Below are 18,869 nucleotides of genomic sequence, written 5' to 3' on the forward strand. Positions count from 1 at the left end.
ATTGCGTTCACCGTTCACTCTGCGTTCGTTCACCGTTCGCTCACCGTTCAAGTGGGAAAGAAGAACGTTTCAGGGACTGTAGGTTACATGAGGAGTATGTTTGGTTCCATCTGACAAAGCTAGTAACACCATTGTCTTTGTTTGTAAGGTTCATTATTACAAATGTATTTTCAACGAACTGGACATTAATTCCACTTTTGGTAATCGTACTTATACTCCAACTTTCCTTTCAAAAGATGAAATTCTTCAAAACCATGCTCCAGTTTTAGACACATTTAATATCCCAGTCAATGGGTCGAATGAATATGAGTTACCGTACCTATACTGGATTCCTAAACTACATAAAACCCTTACAAAGATACATTGCTGGATCCAGTAAGTGCTCTACCAAGCACCTATCTTTGCTCCTCACGAAAAATAATTACGGCTGTGAAGGAGAAACTTCAAACTTACTGTGCCACTACATATGCCAGAAGTGGTGTTAATCAAATGTGGATTCTAAGACGTTCTAAAGAAATTTTAGTAAGCTTGAAATCGCAGAATTTCCCCCAAGTCAATAACATTAAAACATATGGCCTTATAACACTATACACTACCATTACTCATGATAAATTAAAGACTAGACTTTTTGACATCATAGACAGTTGCTTCTTCAACAAAAATGGAAAACGGAAATATTCATATCTAGTGATCAGTCATTCAAGAACTTACTTTGTTAAACACCACTCTGATTCCATGCACAAGTACTCTGAAGTTGAAATAAAAAAAATATACTAGAGTTCCTCATTTAAAATATCTTCGTAGTCTTTGGTGATGAGGTCTTCCAGGAGTTTGTTGGAATTCCCATGGACACGAATTGTGCTCCTTTGTTAGTTGACCTATTTCTTTACTCATATGAAGCAGAATTTATTCAAAAACGTGAGAAGAAAAAATCTCTCGCTGTGGTGTTCAATTTGACATTTTGATATATCGATGACGTTTTGTCTATTAACAATAATTACTTTCATTCATATGTCGATTTGATATATCCCCGTGAGCTCGAAATAAAGGACACCACAGAGTCGTCCACTTCTGCTTCATACTTAGATATTTTATTGAAAGTAGACGTTAACAGCAAACTGACAACTCAACTGTTTGACAAATGGGATGGTTTGAGCTTCTCTATCGTTAATTTCCCACATTTATGTAACAATATTCCATTATTACCGGCATATGGTGTTTATATATATCTCAATTCATTCGATATATAAGAGCTTGTTCTGCATATAATCAGTTTTTAAATCGAGGTAAGCTACTGACAAAAAAGTTGATGGTACAGGGGTTTCAACAGTCTCGATTGTAGTCAACATTTCGCAAATTCTATGGTCGTTATAACGATCTAGTTCGTCAATACAACCTATCATTGGGTGAAATGCTGGCTGACGTGTTCCATACCGATTGTTAATTATGGAATCCGGATAGGGCCACATAGTTCACTATTGCACAATCGCACCATCGACGATTGGGTCGATGGTGTGATGACGCAATAATGCGATGACGATGGCGCGATGGTGCGATGACGATGACGCGATGGTGCAATAGCGCGATGACGATGATACTATGGCACAATAATGCAATAACGATGGTGCGACAGTGCGATGTAGCGATACTGCGATGATGCAATGGTACGATGGCGATGATGCGATAACGCGATGTCGCTGGTGCAATGGCACGATGACGATGTAGCGTTATCGCATAATCGCCATCGTACCATTGCGTCATAACAGTATCGCTCCATCGAACTATCGCACCATCGTTATCGCATTATCGCGCCATCGTACCAGCGTTATTGCGCTATCGCACCATCGCGTCATCGCCATCGCAATATCGCGCCATCGTCATCGCATAATCGCTTCAAAGCACCATAGACCCGAACCTCGATAGTGCGATGGTGCGATAGTGAACTACGTGGCCCTATCCGGATTTCATAGTTAAGTCGTTCTTGGAACACTTATTTTGACTGCGGATAACTCCGTTTACCTGAACAGGATATAGGGCTCACGGCGGGTGTGACCGGTCGACAGGGGATGTTAACTCCCCCTAGGCACCTGATCCCACTCTGGTGTGTCCAGGGGTCCGTGTTTGCACAACTATCTATTTTGTATTGCTTGTAGGATTTATGACATTAATCACTGTACGTTATCTTCACCTTTCATTGATCAATGCAGGATGCGTTAAAATAATCATTTTGAGATAACATAAAACACACTGGAGAATAAAGACGTGTGATTTGAGGAATAACGTTGCGGAAGCTCGAGGTTAAGGACAGAGTGCATCAAACGCTCACACCAAGTGAGAATCTATCTGTATTCCTTTTGAGTAATATCACACAGGAACTGGACGTGTTGAGTGTCCATCAAGCATTTTCACCTATATATCAAAATTTGTTCAAGTATGCACCAGAAAATGTAACGAGCTGTGGCGCTAGAGGACACTAATTTACGGTTTGTTTCAGGCTCACCTCCTTGCTTTACAGCTATAACTTATACTTAATTCAATCTTCTATACTTGTCTGAAGTCTGTTTAGCTCTACTCAGAATAAGTAGCACAGACATAGTTGGCCGAGTAATAATTTCATTACAGAGCTTACAAGACTATGGGTGCATATTTGACCTGAATGACTTCGTGATTCGTGATAAAAATAAAATTCGTTAGGAGTTCCATTTGATGGCATGCTATTGCTGAAATGACACGAGAAACACTGTACAAGAAATATTTGAAATACTTTACGATATTTTTACAGAACACACACGCACGCACGCACGCACGCACGCACGCACGCACGCACACACACACACACACACACACACACACACACACACACACACACACACACACACACACACACACACACACACACACACACACACACACACCTACACACACACACACCTACACACACACACACACCTACACACACACACACACACACACACACACACACACACACACACACATATATATATATATATATATATATATATATAAATATATATATATATATATAATGCATCCAATAAAATTGGTACCATAAACGTTTTACATGTTACAAGTCGAACATGTGAACAAAGTATGTATATGTAAGATCAGTATGTAAATATCTCATATTCATCAGAGACTCCTACTTCTTGATTTCTTCCAAAACAAAATAATCATCGTTAATTGTTTTGATTGTTGATTCATGATTTACGTCCTCTTCAATTAACAAATCCGATTTGCAGATCTCTGAATATTCTGTAAAATCTGCAATCATTTCTTCTACGATGACGTGCTGTGCAGTTTGAAACGCGCTGAAGAATTGGGTTCCACATGGTCATAATTGTCGTCCATATTCGCGGCTTCCTTTTCGTGTAAATGATTATATACGCTATAGTCCATCGATTGTGATTTCGAGAGGTCCATAAAGGGGGCATTCGTTTTCACTCTTGATCCTTTGACACTCCGCTGGAGAAGGAGTTTAAAAATATGTTGTATTAGATGCCTTAACACACATAATGTGAATGTGCAGAAATAATGTTTAGCAAAAGATTATTTTGAAACCCCCTCATTTATTGTACATTGAGAAAAATAAACATTGGAATATCTGCCACAACTCTGCACTAAAGAGACTTGCGATTATTTTGAAACGATTGAATAAAATTTTAATCTTACGACGCTTTACGTGTGATACTTTTTTTTCAAATTGTTGAAAAATGCGTGACATTTTGTGAAATGAAAATTTTCCTTAGAATCCTCCTTCTTTCTCTCCCTCAACCACCACTCGTAAATGAGAGATATTTGTTAACAAATCCCAGAACACATATGATAAAATGCATTTATATCTACATATCCTGGGGTAAAACCTGCAACTATATCGATTCGAAATGTCAGTATACACTCACAGCGTTATCACTATTGCTCCCGTTCTCGTTTGGATCACTATTGCTCCCGTTCTCGTCTGGATCACTATTGCCTCCGTTCTCGTCTGGACCACCCGTGACAGCCAGTGGCATTCCAGACGATGTATTGTTTGTTTCATATCTGTATCCATGATCAACGTTTTGTTGCACTCTGTCATGAAAATGATCACTATGAATATTTACCAAACATGTGTTCGAAATATAAGTTGAAGTATGTGCCACTACAAAATAATCTGTGATATACATGCACCATCCGTTATTACCCGTTCATAATGTAAAACTTATACGGTACCGATTTTGATGCACCAGATGCGCATTTCGACAAATACTGTCTCTTCAGTGATACTCAACCGAAATCTTTGAAATCGGAAATAATTATGAAGTTTTAGAGCTAAATATAGCCAAAAACAGCGTGCCAAAAAGTGGAGCCAAATTCGTCCAAGGATAAGAGCTATGCATGAGGGAGATAATCCTTAATTTTGAAATGAATTTCTAAATTTTATAACAGCAATTAAATATGCATCCGTATTTTCAAGCTAGTAACGAAGTACTTAGCTACTGGGCTGTAGAGACCCTCGGGGACTAACAGTCCACCAGCAGAGGCCTCGACCCAGGGGTCATAATGTAAAACTTATACGGTACCAATTTTGATGCACCAGATGCGTATTTCGACAAATAAAGTCTCTTCAGTGATGCTCAACCGACGTCTTTGAAATCCGAAATAACTATGAAGTTTTAGAGCTAAATATAGCCAAAAACAGCGTGCCAAAAAAGTGGAGCCAAATTCGTCCAAGGATAAAAGCTATGCATGAGGAAGTTAATCCTTAAGTTTGAAATGAATTTCTAAATTTTATAACAGCAATTAAATATGCATCCGTATTTTCAAGCTAGTAACGAAGTACTTAGCTACTGGGCTGTAGAGACCCTCGGGGACTAACAGTCCACCAGCAGAGGCCTCGACCCAGGGGTCATAATGTAAAACTTATACGGTACCAATTTTGATGCACCAGATGCGCATTTTGACAAATAAAGTCTCTTCAGTGATGCTCAACTGAAGTCTTTGAAATCCGAAATAACTATGAAGTTTTAGAGCTAAATATAGCCAAAAACAGCGTGCCAAAAAAGTGGAGCCAAATTCGTCCAAGGATAAGAGCTATGAATGAGGGAGATAATCCTTAATTTTGAAATGGATTTTTAAATTTTATAACAGCAATTAAATATACATCCGTATTTTCAAGCTAGTAACGAAGTACTTAGCTACTGGGCTGTAGAGACTCTCGGAGACTAACAGTCCACCAGCAGAGGCCTCAACCCAGGGGTCATAATGTAAAACTTATACGGTACCAATTTTTGATGCACCAGATGCGTATTTCGACAAATAATGTCTCTTCAGTGATGCTCAAACGAAATCTTTGAAATCTGTAATAAATATGAAGTTTTAGAGCTAAATATAGTCAAAAACCGCGTGCCAAAAAAGTGGAGTCAAATTCGTCCAAGGATAACAGCTATGCATTAGGGAGATAATCCTTAATTTTGATAAGTGATACAAACAGTTTCGTCTGAAAATTGTCCCTCCTTTTGTTATGGCTTTAATTATAATTTTGTATGAAAACAATTGTAGAAAACGACATGCGATCAGCGGTATATACGTTGTGACAACAACAATTAAGTGTATGGTAAATAATCCATACATGATAGAGTATGTTTAAACAGAATTCTGGGTTTTTTTCTGAGATGTTTAACACCCTAGAGCTAACTTTCTTAATATTTTCCCCTGTATCTTCTCTACAATAGGCTGTCTTAGTATCTTGGTCGCACAGAGTTTTCATTGTGGTTTACTACCTTTTAAAAGAAAAGTAAACTACTAATATTAGAGACAACCCCAGCTGTGAGCAATCTAAGAACAAATGCGTGAACACGTGCAATCGTCATGGATAACATTCGTTTCGAACACCCTTTTGCATTAATAACAATTGATCACGTGTTGAATATTACTCTACTAAATATAATAGATCTGAGCGTAGTTTGCAAGATGTTACCATTGTTTTGAAAAGATTCATTCAAAAACAAAGTACGCAATGATACTATAAATGGGCTTATTTTTTCCACAGGAAACAGGAAGAATTCAATTATGATTTTATGATCATTTAAGACGCACAGGATATTTGATACCACTTGTATTTCTAAGAATAATGTGCTGGTAGAAAACGAAATGAAATAGATTTGTTTTGCGGAGAGGATGCCAACACAAATGCACTTATAATTAGCGTACATGTGTCTGATATAGAACTCTGAATAATGTTGTTTGCTAGCAATAATTATGCTTGCAAAAGCTGGTTTTAAGTATGTTGTAACTCCAGTGCTTGATAGCACATTCTTTGTTTTCTCAATAACGATATACAAACAACATCACCGTCAACAACAGCAGCAACAATGAAATAATCAAAAGCAACAGCAACAGTATTATTTACAAGAACAAGACAACGCAAAATTACAGGTGACTGTCATTTGAGGAAAATGCATGACATTTTTGTTGAAACATATATTTTCAACTGAGAACGTATCTTTTATGAATTCATTAAAAAGTTTGGAAATGAATGCAGTTTGAATTGATATAAGGTCATGAAAAGTCATTTTACATGTAGCAATAGCCGTCTTTGGAGGTTGATATGCGACAATAAGATTAATCTCGAGTTATAAGATGTACATTTAAATAATTTCGTCATATACATTTCCATTTTACATGGTACCACTGTTTTAAATTAAATAGACGACTAGCCGTATATGTAGGCAAATGGATATGTAACTCAGACTTTTGAAAGATTTCTTCAGACCTCAAAAGGGGGCGATAAAATTAAGTGAAATGTGCGTTATAAAAAGAAAAATCTCAATTTGAATATCAAGGTAAATCTTTTCCTTACCTTCTCTTTTCTGTGATACATTTTCTTTGCATTCGTTTGGCTGTTAGAAAGATCACTATTGTCAGGGATCCTCCAAACATGAATCCACCAGCCACAATGACACCGTGCATGTATGTAAAATCTATAACAGAAATTACTGGTCATCTAAATGAAATGATCACTAACTTCTCATCGAACAGTGCTGGTGTGTCCAGGGTTGCTGTATGCTCTGCTCTTAATTTTGTAATATTTTAGACGTTATGAAATTGATCACCGGTTGTTATCTTCACCTTTTCATTTTCTTAAAGACCCAATCTTAAGTTAACATCCCCAATTTTTACCTTATCGTGATAATTGGTAAACCGCCAGTCAATTAAAGTTTTAACTTAGTTCCAACCTCCAGTGACATCATAAGATTTTGTAAAATCAATGATGCATTTAAATTATGCATGATAGGAACATACATTTTGATGGAATCTATTCCAATGGTTATTTTAAATAAAAACGAAATTTTGTTAACAGAAAATCATTCAAAAGTCTAAGTTATGTATAGATAATCAATAACATGTTTCAAAATATTGAATCCAAGGATAACTACTGTTTTCATTGAATGCTTTATCAAGTTCATTGTGCGATGAATCTTCTTAATCTTTTTACAAAACTTTTGAATAATTTTGTAAATAAAAAGTTTATGAAATTATCATGAATACTATTATATCATTTAAACCAGTTTTTAAGATTTTGAATATGTATGTCTCTTATCTAAAAAACCGTTATAACCTATACATTTTATCTGCTAATGTATTAGTCTGAACTTTAATCAATTGAAATGAATAGACATTTTAAACTTCTATGACATAATGATACGAGTATGGAGTTACCTTAACACTAAATAGCAGGTGGAGGGACATCTGCAGAGACCGTGTCCTGGAACTACCCTAGAAATGATGACGATAACAGCCAATACTTACCAGTATTCTTTAAATCTGGAGGAAGCCTAGTATACCGGAGTTTTAATAGCATTGGCATATCCACAACTGCTATTGTCTCGTTAATCAAATTTTAAAACTAAAAGTCATCTGAACAATGCAATTTTAATATGATTGTATTTCCCCCTCTATATACATGTTTTAGGAATTACACAATCAGAAATCAAAGAATAACTTGGTCATTAATTTCTAAAACTTGTAACTTATTGGAATGATATATATCATTAATTGATGGTAACTCTACATTTATAAAAGAAATAATTCATTGAGTCGATGATTGAGAGTAAGAGAGAGATAAACAGTGTAGACTGTGCACCAGCTACCGTTAGGGATACAACCATTATACGAACCATATGGCCTATACCCTGAGACATGTCCTGTGCATATCAAAATTATATAAAGTAAATACAACATCCTGATCTCTTGGCCAAGTAGATAAAAATTATCATGGATGAGCTCCGGCCACATCCAGTGATTCGCGAAGAAACCGTACGGTATTTTATTTGGGTTTTTAATAGGCATTTCAACTAGTTCTATATAGTGACGCTTCGTTGAAAATGAATCACGCTAAATGTTGGTTATTTGATAGTATAGCTAATATGCTTCCCAATAAAACCGTATCAATTTTTGATCTCAAGTTTCAAACACAAATATTATCATGGACTTGTAAATCGGAAAGTAGACATTTAACCCTTACCATATAACTCTTCCTAGATGCTTGAGCCCACCTTTGGATATCCAGGTGTCAGTGTTTGGCCTACTCTTAATTTTGTATTCTCTATGAGATTGATCACTGTTGGTTATCTTCACATTTTCATTTTCACAGCATATGGTATATTAACACGGCAATGATATTTCATAATTTGCTAGTTAAAGAAGTAAGTAAGCTGATTCTGTTTCTTCACAATAAGTTTCGAAATAGAAGTAGTGTATCACCATGACATTCTGTAATTGTAATTTTTACCAGTCATCTTTCGATGATAATGAACCCGATTTTTTTCAGTTTCTTAAGGATGTTGGATAGATCCAAGTTTAACAAAATGTAAACTTGAGATTATATTACGACTATCATGACCCCTGAAATGTTTGTTGGCCTACTATAGCCAAATAAGATGCTTAGTAATATGAAACAAGAGGCCCATGGGCCACATCGCTCACCTGAGTCACCTTGGTCCATATCAGAAGACTTTCCTTATATATGTGCATGTAAAACCGTAGTCCCTATTATGGCCTCAAACCTACCCCTGGATGCCATGGTTTTTGCAAACTTGAATTTACACTATGTAAACTTTATACGGTACCAATTTTGATGCACCAGATGCGCATTTCGACAAATAATGTCTCTTCAGTGATGCTAAACCGAAATGTTTGATCTCCGAAATAACTATGAAGTTTTAGAGCTAAATATAGCCAAAACCAGCGTGCCAAACAAGTGGAACCAAATTCGTCCAAGGATAAGAGCTATGCATGAGGGAGATAATCCTTAATTTTGAAATGAATTTCTAAATTTTGTAACAGCAATTAAATATGCATCCGTATTTTCAAGCTAGTAACGAAGTACTTAGCTACTGGGCTGTAGAGACCCTCGGGGACTAACAGTCCACCAGCAGAGGCCTCGACCCAGGGGTCATAATGTAAACTTTATACGGTACCAATTTTGATGCACCAGATGCGCATTTCGACTATGTCAGAAAGCTTTCATGTAAATGTGAACTTCTTTGGCCCAATGGTTCTTGAGAAGAAGATTTTTAAAGATGTTTCCTATATATTTGTATGTTAAACTTTGATCTGCTATTGTGGCCCCATCCTAGCCCAGGGGGCCATGATTTTAAGAAACCTGAATTTGCACTATACCAGAAAGCTTTCATATAAATCTCAGTATTTCTGGCTCAGTGGTTCTTGGGAAGAAGATTTTTAAAGATTTTTCCTATATATTTGTATGTGAAACTTTGACTCCCTATTGTAGTCCCATCCGACCCCGGGGGCCATGATTTTAACAATTTAGAATCTGCACTATATCAGTAAGCTTTCATATAAATCTTAGCTTTTCTGGCTCAGTGGTTCTTGAGAAGATTTTAAAAGATTTTTCCTATATATTTGTATGTAAAACTTCGACCCCCTATTGTGGCCCCATCCGACCCCTGGGGCCATGCTATTAACAATTAGAATCTGCACTATATCAGGAAGCTTTCATATAAATCTTATCTTTTCTGGCTCAGTGGTTCTTGGGAAGAAGATTTTTAAAGATTTTTCCTATATATTTGTATGTAAAACTTTGACCCTCTATTGTGGCCCCATCCGACCTCTGGGGGCCATGATTTGAATAATTTAGAATCTGCACTATATCAAGAAGCTTTCATATAAATCTAAGTTTTTCTGGCTCAGTGGTTCTTGAGAAGATTTTAAAAGATTGTTCCTATATATTTGTATGTAAAACGTTGATCCCCTATTGTGGCCCCATCCAACCACCGGGGCCATGATTTTAACAATTTAGAATTTGCACTACCTAATAAAGCTTATCTATAAATATCATCTTTTCTGGTCCAGTGGTTCCTGAGTAGAAGATTTGTTAATGACCCAACCTATTTTTACCTTTTCCTGATTATCTCCTCTTGGAAGATGGCATGACCTTTATTTTAACAATTTAGAATTACCTTTATCTAAGGATGTTTAGTGCCAATTTTGGTTGAAATTGGCCCAGTTTTTATTGACAAGAAGTCAAAAATGTTAAAAGTTTACAGACGGACAGACGGACGGACGGACGGACTCCGGAATACGGGTGATCAGAATAGCTCACTTGAGCTTTTAGCTCAGGTGAGCTAAAAATGTATATGTTATCAATTAAAATTGTAGAAAAAGTGAAAGAAAATCACTAGTCGATTATTGAAGAAATATAAAATCATAAAATTAAATAAAACTACATATATTCGACCTTTGGGTTCTTGTTGTTTGTTTCCGGTTTGTTTCGAATGGTGTTGTTCTCCCTGATATGATATAGAAAACCCAAGAAATTTTATCAATTAAGTGAAAGGGGAAGATAAGGAAAAGTGATTAATCACCTTCAAGGAATACAAAGTAGAGAGTTGGGTAAACGCGGATCCCCGGAGGTGGCATCAGGTGCATAAGAGAAACAAGCATCCTCCGCGCACCGGTCACAACCGCTGTGACTGATGTTTAAGAAACATAGAAATATGTCACTTATGTCAACAATTGTTGACTTTGATATTGTTTGCTGAGAAGCATATCGTAAACTGCAATATACATTTACACAAATTAATTGCACACATACTGCACACATATTCTTAAATCGATAAGATAAACATGTCGTGTTATTAATTCAATCTATAATTTGTACACCCATATTGTAAAAGGATTACATGAACACAAATTTACTTACCCAATGTTTGGTGGGGATCACTGAAAGCGCATACAACATCATACACAAGACATCTACAGAGTCTCCCTGCGATTATTGAGACATTAAGACTGACGTCTTTGTTCAACACTAATCTCAGAACAATATTAGAATAGTAACGACGAATATTCCAACAGTTAATGGGTGACACACTACACAATCGTTTGTTTCCATCACAATGTGTTTCGTAATCTGTCAAGAAATATGGAAAATATCAATGTATTGCGTTGTCGTAACGCATGTAATGGTTTTGATATATCCAGGGCAATTCCAATATGTTCTAGAAAAAACAGCAAATCACGCTTTGGCTGATTTGCAATGCGAATCGTATTATATATATATATATATATATATATATATATATATATAGAGAGAGAGAGAGAGAGAGAGAGAGAGAGAGAGAGAGAGAGAGAGAGAGAGCGCATTGCTTACCTCCATTCATGGGACATTTTGCCTCTGTGTATTCAGATATTACTTCTGTCAAGCAATTGAAACTGGAAAATAGTTCTAATAATGAACGAATAGTCCAGATAACAATGAAACTACTCAGAGGAAGAGACACCATCATGTGGAATAGAAGCATATGTGTAAATATCTAAGCATATGAAGGGATGGGACAGATTAGGTGTGTTGTTTTCTTTCTCATGAGTAAAATGCAAAGAAACAATGATACCGTACCATTGTAACAAATCAATCCTACCTTTACTGTCAAGTAATCGACGCTCGACAGGTGGTTAATACATGTATAAATATAAAATATAGAAGTCGGTGATTGTTTTTATAGAGTTACCTTAGAGGTGCTGATTGAAATCTGACTACACTATGAAATACATACAGTGTACATGTAGTTGTATGATTTTTGACATGAATCTTTAAAATTAATGCATTTCAGACACTATTAGCCCAAAGTCAACATGCTTTTTAGATCGATGTGTTCTCTTCCATTCCTTGTTTTTTTCTTCGAAAGACCTTACTAGTTCTTTGATATATAGTATGCATCTTAGATTCTTGGTGATCAATCGTATCTAACTTTTCTAACATTTAATTCAGATGCCCTGCAATACCGTGGATTGCGAATGTAACATATGGAAGCAAAATCTTGTCTTTTTAAAGTCTATGTCAACAATCAATTTAAGACTAGAAATAATGCATGTACACCGTTAAAACATGAGTATGATATAGCATAACATTGGGAAAAATAGTCAGATACCATAAATTGTTGTTTCAACCACAATTTTTTTTAAATGAATCGTTTCAATAAAAACATGATCAAACATGTGATACTGTTTGAGAGAAAGAAAGAATTGCATCAACCCATTATACTTACCTATTTGAAATGTCTCCATTTGCATATCTTGAATATACATACGTAACGATTACCATCAATTTCAACAAGGAATGCACTGATTGAAAGAAATGAAATACATTATCAAATACATTTGTACAAGACAATGAATGACAAAATATTGTTATATGGCTATATTTAGATCTAAAACTTCCTAGTTATTTCGGATTTCAAACATTTCGGTTGAGTATCACTGAAGAGACATTATTTGTGGAAATGCGCATCTGGTGCATCAAAATTGGTACCGTATAAGTTTCACATATATATATATATATATGCAACCTGTCTCTTCTTCAGATTAAAGAAAAGAATGACACCTTTAATCAGAACAAACGGAAAGAAGTACATGTGACCAATATTAAGAGAGAATAATAATTAAAAAAATACTTATAAATACACACAGCACAGCTACACTTAATCTAAGCCTAGCCTATTTATCAAAATAATGTATCGAAGGTGAAGTTTGTCATGATACAAAATATGTGTAGACTATCCATGCAATGCGTATTTCGCTGCCCTTTAAAGATAGAGATTGATTTTGAAGTCGCTCATCTCTGACAGATCGAGAAAATAGGGAAATTGCCTACCCAAAATAATTTTTCAAATATCAGAAAATGCAATAATTTGAGGCTTTTAACTCTGTGAAAACTACTACTACATGAAAACTTACCCTTGCACGCAACGTCATTGTTAATAGTAAATCCAGCACAAGAAAATATGTATAAGCAAGTGACAAATCGTGATCCACATGTCAATGTGTCTGATGCAAGGTAAAGATAACGCACTGTGATCAATCTCATAACTCCTAGAAGCAATACAAAATAGATAGTTGGGCAAACACGGACCCCTGGACACACCATAGGTGGGATCAGGTGCCTAGGAAGAGTAAGCATCCCCTGTTGACCGGTCACATCCGCCATGAGCCCCATATCCTGATCAGGTAAACGGAGTTATCCGCAGTCAAAATCAGTGTGCCAAGAACGGTTTAACAATCGGTATGAAACACGTCAGACAGCATTTGACCCAATGCGAGGTCGTATTGACGAACTGGATCGTTATAACGACCATAGAATTTGCGAAATTAAGCCACACAGGTTACACTCAATGGCGTAGACGTTAGAAGATTTACAAGTTAGATTATCAGATGTCATGTGATAAATTTTAACGTATGAATTTTTGTTTGCTTTGTTGAAAGGCGGATCAAACAATGAACACTCCCGTTTTCCCCACTGAGAAATGTATAATTTTCAAAATGAACAGGGCAATGTTTACTTGGTAAATCATTAATTCGAATACAATATCTTTGTTTAAATCTATTATTCGACCATCAGACAGAGAAATATGTTTTACAACAGTGATATGCGTACAAGTAGATGCTAATATTGACAATGAAAAAACAATATGTGTATCAAACCGAAGTATCTTATTGTGCACGTTAACTTCCTATTCCACAGAAGGTTGAAAACAGTGCTGCGATGTAAATTGTAAAAGTCGACCAGATTCAGAGCACAAACGAAACTCCTGGACTGAGAATTAACGAAGAAGACAGACAGAAATAAATCTGAGGATATATAGGCAGATGCGTTGAAATGTTTACGTAAATACACTTTATATGTTGACGTATTGCCGTTTCATGCCGTGATTCTACACATACGCTGAACGTAAACATTTTGTTTATCACATCATTTTTGGCGATAATCACAATCTGTCAAGCGTAAGCAACATACACTTTAAATAGATATTTTAGAAAACAAAGTACCTTTCCAGCAGATCATTCTCCTTAAGTTTATATTCAATGCTGTCACAACGGATCTTCATGTAAGTGTGTTTTATTGATATATTATATAAGTATGCTAGTTTTATGAACTTCGTGAACCCTTTATAGAATTCCTATTGTTATCTACTCTTAGGCAACTTCCTCCTGACAAGATGAAAATTTGAAGTGTTTTAAAAAAGGAACATGTTCTGTTCAATGTTAAAGTCATTACAGTTCCTAGTTATCTGCCCATAATGAAGAGGGGTGTGACTATTCGATTCATATTGTTTTCAAAGTTGTGTGGATTTCCTTGTTATTGAATAAACACAATTTTCATACCACTGACCCTCTAATGTACTAAACTCATGGCCCCTGGGGTTAGGATGGGGCCACAATAGGGGGTCAAAGTAACATTACAAGTTACAGGAATTTGACAGGGGTATTATTTTTTTCTTCCAGATTACGTTTTACTAATACTGAATTTTTTGACTAAATAAAGTAAATTTAAGAGTTTTCAATTTCAAAATATTGTACATATCCTCCATTTTGATCCTCATCAAATTTATCTAATGTAGCATTCGTTCTTAATTGACACCTGCTGTTGACAAAAAAAACCACCTTTTGTCATCAATATCTTTTGTCATGAAAATAAAATCCCCCACCCAACCTTTATTTTTTGGTGACCCTGGATGTTAATTAATATACTCACTTGCTATTGTCTAACTGGTGTGATGAATTTAGGTACTCGAACGCATTGAGTTAGACCACTAGAAAGGTAGTAGTTCTGAAATCTAACACATAAACTAGTGTATAGTCATAATGGTGGCCTGGTGGCCTCTAGTCAAATAATGTGTCCTATATTATATACTTTCCTTTAATATTGTCAGATGTCTGCTAGTTTTTTATGTAATCATGTGCATATAGATAAACACATGCATAAACAATGTCGCATGTACACAAAATAAATCTATAATTAAAACTACTGTACCAAAACACTACCAGCAATAACATTTTCTATTTTAGAATCTCGAAATGACCTTGAACATGTATATCCATGCAGTAGTGGATACAGGATTTGATAAAGGGGGGATAGGGCTTCAGGGTTTTGTGGATTTTTATGTAACTTGTATGGGTTATTCTAGTTATATATGTGGACTGTTAGTCCCCGAGGGTCTCTACAGCCCAGTAGCTAAGTACTTCGTTACTAGGTTGAAAATACGGATGTATATTTTATTGCTGTTATAAAATTTAGAAATTCATTTCAAAATTAAGGATTATCTCCCTCATGCATAGCTCTTATCCTTGGACGAATTTGGCTCCACTTGTTTGGCACGCTGTTTTTAGCTATATTTAGATCTAAAACTTCATAGTTATTTCGGATTTCAAACATTTCGGTTGAGCATCACTGAAGAGACATTATTTGTCGAAATGCGCATCTGGTGCATCAAAATTGGTACCGTATAAGTTTTACATGTACAACATCATAGAATTATCATATAATAATAAGTAATGGATTTGTTTATCTTCATGTGCTTGTGTGAATAGATATATATTATGTCAAATACTCTACCACTATTTCTTTTTTTTTTTAGCTCACCTGAGCTGAAAGTTCAAGTGAGCTTTTCTGGTCGCCTGTTGTCCGTCATCTGTCCGTCTGTAAACTTTTTACATTTTCGACTTCTTCTCCAGGACCAATGGGCCAATTGTAACCAAACCTATCCAAAAACATCCTTGGGTGAAGGGCATTCAAGTTTGTTCAAATGAAGGGCCATGTCCCCTTCAAAGGGGAGATAATCACAAAAATGCAAAAATAGAGTGGGTCATTTAAAAATCTTCTCAAGAAGCACTGGGTCAGAAGAGCTGACATTTACATGAAAACTTTCTGACTTTGTGCAAATTTAAGTTTGTTAACATCATGCTCCCCGGGGGTAAGATGAGGCAACATTAGGCGATTGAAATTTTACATACAAATATATAGGGAAAATCTTTAGAAATCTTCTCCAAAAAAAATTGCTGGGCCAGGAAAGTGGAAATTTACATGAAAGTTGTCTGACATAGTGCAGATTCAAGTTTGTTAAAATCATGACTCCCAGAAGTAAGATAAGGCGATAATAGGGGATCAACGTTTTACATAGAAATATAGGTATAGGGAAAACCTTAAAAATCTTCTCAAGAACCACTAAGCCAGACAAACTGAGATTTACATGAGAGCTTCCTGATATAGTGCAGATTCAAGTTGGTGAAACTCATGACCCCTGGGGTTAGGATGGGGCCACAATAAGGGATCAAGGTTTTACATAACTAATAAATAGAATATAATCTTTAAAAAGTTTCTCCTTAAGAACCATTAGGCTAAAGAAGTTTACATTTGCACAAAAGCTTCGTGACGTCACAATACACTTCGTCTACCTTGACGTTAAATTTATGGAAAATGCATGAGGCTGCCCAAAGGGTAAATATGATAGGGAGATATGATGTTTGAGAGGGAGATATGAAGTGTTTGTCATCCCTGGCATGTGACCGTCTAGACCAATCAGATTACGTGTTGCATAGAATTCTCATATTGAGGTATAATAAAGTAAGGTATATAGACCTACACGGCCCGGTAGATTTCGTCTCAGCTTAAGGAATAGCTATATGTATTCGGAGTGTTGGTCAAGGATCACTAGCTCCCATTTCTACCAAACTTTAGAAGAAGTGTTGCAGAAAGGGTGTGAAATAAAATTCTAAAGCCTTTAAACATTCAGTTTCATTCACAAATACCAGATCCGCCACTACAGATCGCCGAGGCATGTAAACAAATGGCCGGGCCGGGCCTGGGTGCCAACATGCCGTGCTCAGTACATGGGCTACGCGGTTGAGTTAAGGCTTTCCCCATGAAATTTTTAATACCAGTGCTGTATATAAATATACTTTACCGCACTGGCACATTGCACGACGTCACAATGAAAAATACGTCATGACGAAGGTCATGACGTATATATCTACAGTCCTTTTGTGGTTGGAAATGTCAAAATATTGTTTCGTTATTTACCACCGCTGTCAAACGGTAAACTGCAATCGCGTAAAAGTTTCTGTCAAATGGGCTATATTAATTCTCTTTGATATTGAAAAAAGTTTCAATTTCTTCTTTATATAGCATACATGCTAAAGTAATATCCATATTATATTGTGATCTTGATATCGCCCCTAATCTACACATATAGTTACTTTCACAATGGACTCATTTGCATAAACAGGGTTTCCGTACATAAAAATTCCATCATTGGCACGACACCCGAGGTTTTTAAGTGAACGATGTTTGATTTATGTGACATGTGAAATGCAGTGCCAAAGGAAAGCTAGGGGAACAAGTTCTGGCTTCAACAGAAAATATGTTTTTCAGGCTAGATTCAACTTCGTATGTGCAAAAATCGCTACATCTTGCATATTCAATGCAAACATTAAACATGTTAAAAGTCACAATAAACTTGCCCTCAGCACTTTTCAAATTAAGAAATTAATATGCTTTGAAGTTATATTAGCTTCAACTTGCATTGATATCTGGATATCGTGCCAATTCAACGATTTATACATAAACGATTCGTTTTTATCTTGATATTTGATCACATGATACAGAGTTGATGTAGAGACTGTCGGTCTGGTGAAAAATGTATAAGAGGTCAATATGCACTTAATGATATATACATATTGTTTTTGTATAAAAGGGTTGTGTTTACATAATTTGTTACGAATTGATCAGTTTATTAACGCTTTTTTCCCAACATATTTTTGGGGCCCTATTTAACACAACTGCGTAGTTTTATGATCATCGAATTATATTTTGATGTCATGAGTAAAGTACAGTATCGTATTTTCCCCCTGTGTTATACCCATCAAATATAATATTTATAAGCCTAGGACTTAGCAGACGATTGAAGTTACAAGACGAGTCAATTTATAACTCAGCCGTGCAGATAAATATAGATTAGAAATTAATATTGTATGTTCGTAGATAATGTCAAAATACTTGCTTACAATGTAAGTTATATGATACAAGTTGTCTTATTGAATATTACACACATATTATATATACCTTGTAGGCCTAGCTTAACGAACAATTATTTATAACATATAATAGAAGGTTAACAAGTCGTGGTGGCGCAAAGGTTAACGCACTAACTCTGCAAGTAGAGGGTCGCATGTTCGAATCCAATGATGTGCGTATTCCCCCCCCCCCCCCCCGCCCCCCAACATACACTAGTAACCAGTAATGGATATCACATGAATTGAAGATATGTGTTTTTGCTGAACTTTTTTTTTAGTTAATGAATGCAAGATGAAGATAACGAACAGTGATCAATCTCATAACTCCTACAAGCAATACAAAATAGATAGTTGGGCAAACACGGACCCCTGGATACACCAGAGGTGGGATCAGGTGCCTAGGAGGAGTAAGCATCCCCTGTTGACCGGTCACACCCGCCGTGAGCCCCATATCATGATCAGGTAAACGGAGTTATCCACAGTCAAATCAGTGTGCCAAG

At 36.0% G+C, this 18,869-nt stretch overlaps 1 protein-coding gene across 5 annotated transcripts; it reads right to left on the reverse strand.

Moving 5' to 3' along the window:
- Nucleotides 1–2,988: 2,988 nt before the first annotated feature.
- Nucleotides 2,989–15,087, reverse strand: LOC125655312 (uncharacterized). Of its 5 annotated transcripts, none has more exons than XM_048885562.2 (7): nucleotides 13,258–13,859; nucleotides 12,570–12,645; nucleotides 11,675–11,736; nucleotides 11,225–11,434; nucleotides 6,860–6,980; nucleotides 3,921–4,089; nucleotides 2,991–3,483 (listed from the first exon to the last, which is right to left on the reverse strand). In XM_048885562.2, the coding sequence occupies exons 1-7, from the start codon at nucleotides 13,514–13,516 to the stop codon at nucleotides 3,298–3,300; spliced, it is 1,083 nt and encodes a 360-aa protein (XP_048741519.2). In that variant the 5' UTR covers nucleotides 13,517–13,859; the 3' UTR covers nucleotides 2,991–3,297. The 5 variants fall into 5 exon arrangements, with proteins under 5 accessions (XP_048741520.2, XP_048741519.2, XP_055999449.1 ...); XM_056143474.1 differs by lacking the exon at nucleotides 13,258–13,859 and adding an exon at nucleotides 15,053–15,087 and having other exon boundaries at nucleotides 2,994–3,483; XM_048885565.2 differs by lacking the exon at nucleotides 13,258–13,859 and adding an exon at nucleotides 14,347–14,486 and having other exon boundaries at nucleotides 2,995–3,483.
- Nucleotides 15,088–18,869: the final 3,782 nt, after the last annotated feature.

Source organism: Ostrea edulis, chromosome 7 (genome assembly GCF_947568905.1).
Source record: "Ostrea edulis chromosome 7, xbOstEdul1.1, whole genome shotgun sequence".
In the NCBI taxonomy this organism is placed as follows: domain Eukaryota; kingdom Metazoa; phylum Mollusca; class Bivalvia; order Ostreida; family Ostreidae; genus Ostrea; species Ostrea edulis.